The following is a 6300-nucleotide window of genomic DNA, read 5'->3' as shown; positions in this document are numbered from 1 at the left end:
TAAGCACTTTGTTAAAGCACCTATGCTCCGAATAGTGAATCCTTAAGCACTTTGGTGGCTAGAGCAACTAAAGATGAGCCTCAACTCACACTACAATTCCTTAAGCTCTACACACTCTCAAATAGTCAAATCGCTAACACACTCTCAAATAGTCAAATCGCTAGTTAGGGTGGTATTTACTACTAGGTTATCGAACTATAAGGTATTTGGCTCGTTTAGCTTGTGAGCTAGCTTGCAAGCCGGCTTGAGCTAACCCATTAACTTAATGAGCTAAAATGCTAGCTTGACTCGTTAAAAAAAGTAAACGAATCGAGTCGAGCGCGCTAGCGATCATTTTTTCGTGGAGCCCTACTAGGAAGGAGCCCGACCTTCTCAAGGCTGCAGAGCAGGTGCGGACACTGCACAAGCAAATACAACCAAATTGAGCGTACCCGAACACCTAAGACTTTGGCCCCGTTCGCTTCGCTGAAAAAACAAGTCGAAATACTGTTCCGGCTGATTTGTTGTGAGAGAAAAACACTGTTCCAGCTAAAAAAAATAAACTGAAAAAGACGAATTATAAAATAAGCGAACATGACCTTGTACCAAAGTGCCCTAGATAAAGAGATGCATAGGCAACCAATCTAACCCTACAAGCTCCACAATGACGGCACAGAGAACTAACACAGGGGGCTTTTTTACTCGACTCCCCCAACTCAATTAACAATTCACGTGTTATTAGGAAAGCAAAACGTTACTGCATAAAAAAAATGCAAAATGTTACGACGCATGGGGCCTTTTTGCCGCCACTGCCCCAGCTCAATTAATTATTCACATGTTATTAAAAAGCAAAAGGTTTGAACGATATAAATTTTGGATATCATGGTTTGAACGATACAAATTTCAGGGATATCATGTGGGGCTATTGCCGTGCTGGCCTTATTTTAGCTTACAAAAATTCCAAATTCCAATACATGTTTGGTACACATAGCGAGCATGACTCGAGCTAACTGCAACAAGAAGATGGAAAATATATAAGTTCAACATGAACCACAAACTAGCTCTAATACCCAACTATACACTAGAGAACTCATAAAACGTATCGTTCCAATGCAAATGGTCCATTCACGGGGTAAAGACTATGGTGTGTTCACTGGCTGAGAGGCAATCAACTCTCCTTCCCGTGGGAAGCATCGGTGATAACGCGTTCTGATGCTCAGGGTCTCAGAGATCATGAGCAGCAAGTGTCAGAGACTGCAACTAACAACTGCATCCCCCAGCCTGAGCCTGAGACTGGGACGAGTTTGCATTGCCGGACCTCAAGTTCACATCAACCATGTCTTCCTGCTTTGCCGATGAGAGTGTCTCCATTCCAGGAAGTGCAGCAGCAATTTTACGGAACAGCGCCTGCTCACAAGTTTGTGGTGGTCAGTGCAAAACAAACAAGTATGTTGACATATAAACACATACAGACAGGCAGAAAAATGAAGGTCTTTCCAAAGAAAAACACACTACTCTGAACTTTAGAGAAAAAAAAAATCGCATGCTCTAGAAGCATGTTATCAATATGAACCCAACTTATGAAATGAGACATCTAAGCAGTTTATATTTCTGAAGCATACCTTAATGTTAAACCCAGCTTTAGCACTGGTTTCAATAAACATGACGCCAAGGTCCTTCGCCTTGCCTTCCCCTTCCTCTATCGAGACTTGCCTGTTCCATGAGATGCAACAGAATTTCAGCAAGAATATAAGAGTGACATACTTCTTCAAATTACATAAATACCTCAATGACGACTGATTCTACAAGACAAGTGGTAATTTGGTTAATTTAGCTAAGCTGGAAATAATCACTTGAATACAGAAGACCTAGAAAGTCATCAAAGCAATGGTATACCGATAGATGTCTGATTCCAGTTCTAGTGACAAAAACAAACAAACAAAACGCCCATACACACTGAGTAAAGATATATAGCATATGCTAAGTAAATCCAGGATTAAAGAAAGCAAAGCTTCCAGCTTTTTGCTAAATGCCAACCCAAGATCTGTGCTTCAGAAGAATGCTCTAAATGCCTCACTGAGATTGAGCCCTGGACCCAGGTCCCACTTGATATACTCAGCAACCAGCACATGGATTCTTCTGAATCACAAAGTTTAGGGTGATATCAACCTCAAAATTCCTAGGAAATTCAATCCAAATATTTTAAAGTTATTTTTTGCTTGGTATGAATTTTGTTGTCAGTATCAAACGACAAGGCAAATAAATGGGAGAACTAAACTGCCAATTTTAGAACAATAATAGATGACACAGAAAAACATCTGAAGAATCATATTTGACATGAGAGACCAAAGAATTTAAAGCCAAACAAAAGATACATAGAGCAACCAACAAAACTACAGAAATCAGGCAAGTGTAAACACCACCGACCTCTTGTCAACAAGGTCAGTTTTGTTCCCAACAAGCACAATAATAACATCACTGCCCCTCTCAGTGCGAACTTCCTCTATCCACTTAGATGTATTTAAGAAGGACTGCCTGCCTACAACATGAAACAAATAAAGGTAAGAACAAAATAGTAAAAGTTTATGTCCTTAATCCTTAAAAGATAAAAGTTCCTAGTCATTGTTGCTACTGATGTGCACCTGATATCATTTTTTTCTAAAGAATGTGTGTGTGTGTGTGTGTGTGTGTGTGTGAGAGAGAGAGAGAGAGATTACTTGCAACATCGAATACAATGACAGCAACTGAAGAGTCTCTGATATAGCTTGGAATTAAACTCCTGAACCTTTCCTGGCCAGCTGTATCCCTGCAAAGAAAACAAAACATGCATAAGGTCAACAGTCTGTAGATCTCAAGGGGGCATACAGGCTAACGGATGCAGTAGTAGTCACCATACCAGAGTTGGAGTCTCACAGTTCTATCTTCAAGGTACATTGTCTTCGACAGAAAATCAATACCAATTGTAGCCTGCGTACCAGAGAAAACAACTTTGAGCAAACCTGAATAGACTAACCAGTATTACTGCATAACAAGCCAAAAATTAAAGGAACGAACTCAACATAGTAGTAATAGTCTGTTGAGTGCTCAAAATAATCACTCCAACAACCAATACAGCACACCATAAAATACATGCAAAGAAGCAGTCAAAATCCATTGTGACTTACATCTCTTAAGATTTCCCAATCATAAATAATGACTGAAAAAAGTTATGTTGCCATGCTAGTTATTACTGTAAAGTGCCAAGCCCATGGACATGACAGAAGTCCCTTGTTAAAGTAGCATCCTAGTAATACAGAAAAATACTTGTCTTCCTTACATTACAAGGACAATAATTCAGTGGCAGGCTATTCACATCACAATCTCTGTCCCAATACACAAAGATTTGGGCTCGGGCATCCCAGAGAACAATGTCAAGGACCTGTGGTCCAATCAGGCAATCATACCAATATACCATAACCAATGGGTGAGGCAAGCTCAAATTTTAACGGTACGCCTCACACGCAAGTGATCCAAACAGGCAGTCATACAACCACCTTTTAAGGACGGTGAGAACAGTGCCAAAATAATAATAATAATAATAATAATAATAGTAGTAGTAGTAGTAATAAAACCTCACATATAATTGCAACGCTAGTAGAGGCACAAATAAGGCAATTCATCCTCCTTCATCATGCGTCATGTGCATTCCATTGTTTGGTGAAACAGCATCATCACAGACCCAGAAAAAAACAAGGATAGATGCGGAGTTATGGTTTTTACGCCTAACTACCGGAACCACCCCGATCCAATCGAGCGCAGGATAGATCACCCAGCCCCGGATCACATCGACCTACCGATCCACCTACCGATCCTCCTGCGCTGGATCTGGCCAGCCCGATTGGATCCAACCCACTAACCCAGCCCCGACGCGGCGAGATGACACGAACAGCAGGCGAGGGATCGACCGGGATCGGAGCAGGGGAAGGAGGCGTGCGGGCCCCCGTACCTGGTAGGTGTTGTCGAACTTGTCGTACATGAAGCGGGTGATGATGCTGGTCTTGCCGACGGACTGGTCCCCCAGGAAGACGAGCTTGTACTTGGCGAGCGCCGACACCGGTGCCATCTCCGCCGCCTCCTCCTCTTCCTCTTCCTCTTCTCCCTCCCACGGCAGGCGGCGACGAGGTCAGGTGAGATCGGATCCGGCAGCGGGAGAGGGGGATCTCGCTCGCTCGCTAGCTCGCGCGGTCGGCGTGTGTGTGACCGCCCCCCTTGTCTCTCTCTGTCCCCGCGACCGCGAGTGTTGCGCTCCCCCTTCCTTCCGCTTGCGCGAATGGGCGTTGCCTCCGAGATGGGTGCCTGCCGTTTATTACTCCTAGCACTCGCGGAGAAGGCGGCCGGACCTGTGGGCAAATGGCACGAAAGCCTTTTGTTTTGCAGCGCTAATATGAAAACGTGGTACAGGCGTACAGCACTGAAGGAGGCCACCGGCCAGTTGATTCCACTTTCACTTGGCTATTACAGGCCCTGTTTAGTTCCTAAAAATTTTTGCATAGTACCTGTCACATCGAATCTTGCGGCATATGCATGGAGTACTAAATGTAGACGAAAAAAAAAACTAATTGCACAGTTGGGTGAGAAATCGCGAGACGAAACTTTCGAACCTAATTAGTCCATAATTAGACACTAATTACCAAATACAAACAAACGAGCTACAGTACCCAAAACCAAAAAATTTTGGCTTCTAAACGGGGCCATAGAACGGAAATGCTCCCGTAGGACGCCTGGCCGTCTGCACGACGGCTTCACAGGCCCGTGCAACGGACCGATCCAACATACCCGCGCTTCTCAATTAAAAAAACAACTGCTACATGCTGACTTCTCAGGCCCTGTTTAGATCCCACCCAAAAACCAAAATTTTTCAAGATTCCCCGTCATATCAAATCTTGCGGCATATGCATGGAGCATTAAATGTAGGTAAAAAGAATAACTAATTGCACAGTTTGCCTGTAATTGGTGAGACGAATCTTTTAAGCCTAAATAGTCCATAATTGGACAATTTTTGTCAAATACAAACAAAAGTGCTACAGTAGCCAGAAGCCAAAAATTTTCGGAACTAAACGCGCCCTCAATCCTCGTCGCTCACTTGTCGCAGTATTTTTCACCGCCGTACCACGACATCGACCGCGGCGGTAGATTCCACCTTGTCGCCCACCGCTCTCCTTCTCCATCGCGGGTCTGCTTGCCGCGACGTTCTCCAGTGCGGGGGCGCCTCGCTGCGGGCACAGCACCAGCCCGCCGCGACCTTCTCCAGCAACGGGGGGCGCCTCGCTGCGAGAGGCCATACCCGCCTGACCGTCGCTGTTGCCTTCATCGCGGGGCCACTCATCGGGGGCGTCACCACTTGCCTCGAGCCTGTGCCGCCGCGGATTCCGACGTGGTCCGCAACGACCGTTGCGGCGCGCCTAGGCGCCTACCTGGCGCCATCCTTCCTCTCTCCACCGCGCCGAGCTGCCCACCTGCCGTCATCCTCGCTCTCCACTACACTCGAGCACCGCTTGCTGGCTACCGCAGTTCCCCACAAGGTAGGTCGTGGTCGCCGGCGATGCCGTGTTTCAGGTGTTTAGATATATGTGTTCAAGTGTTTCATTTGGATGTGGATGTTGTATATGTTGCAATGGCTATATACGCATGTTACAAGCGTATGTTTCATATTGCAAGCATATGTTTCAGGTGTTTCAAATGTATGTTTCAAGTGTTTTATCTGAAAGTTGCATAACATGCATGTTGCAAGCGTATGTGTTTCAGGTGTTTCACACGTACGTTGCAAGTGTTTCATCTGAATATTGCAAAATTAGATCTGGATATTGCATATGTTTTTGCAATGGCTTTTAAGTGTTTTTCAGGTATTTCAAATGCATGTCGCAAGTGTTTCAGCTGTTTCAGACGTGTGTTGCGAGTGTTTTTATCTTGATGTTGCAAAAGTATATCGAGATATTACACATATTGCAATTGGACCCACCTGCTACAGACGCCTGCCACTACTGCTAGGGTGCCGTCGTGGGTCGCTGTGCGGGGTGAAAAGGTTCTTATTTGGTTTTGGTAATTGAGTGACAACCAAGGTGCACTAATGTGTGGTTAAATGCAATACACAGGAGATTAGTTCACGGGTGAACATGTGATGATGGAGCTCATTGCATATGAGACATGACACTAAGTCATTGAAAGCTCTAGTTTGGTTTTGGTTAATTGATGAAACCCTAAGTGCTAACCTAGTTTATCAAAGTAATTATGAGATAGGTAGCACTACTCCAAGTGATGAAGCAATGACGAAGATCATGACGA

At 44.6% G+C, this 6300-nt stretch overlaps 1 protein-coding gene across 1 annotated transcript; it reads right to left on the bottom strand.

Moving 5' to 3' along the window:
• Positions 1-817: 817 nt before the first annotated feature.
• Positions 818-4381, bottom strand: LOC136546799 (ras-related protein RABH1b). The gene is made up of 6 exons (XM_066538770.1): positions 3965-4381; positions 2876-2946; positions 2697-2785; positions 2407-2518; positions 1602-1692; positions 818-1386 (listed from the first exon to the last, which is right to left on the bottom strand). Exons 1-6 carry the CDS (start codon positions 4079-4081, stop codon positions 1240-1242), a joined length of 627 nt encoding a protein of 208 aa, XP_066394867.1. The 5' UTR covers positions 4082-4381; the 3' UTR covers positions 818-1239.
• Between the last annotated feature and the right edge of the window lie 1919 nt (positions 4382-6300).

This window comes from Miscanthus floridulus, chromosome 3 (genome assembly GCF_019320115.1).
Source record: "Miscanthus floridulus cultivar M001 chromosome 3, ASM1932011v1, whole genome shotgun sequence".
NCBI lineage: Eukaryota > Viridiplantae > Streptophyta > Magnoliopsida > Poales > Poaceae > Miscanthus > Miscanthus floridulus.
This window is presented reverse-complemented; position numbering and strand designations above follow the sequence as displayed.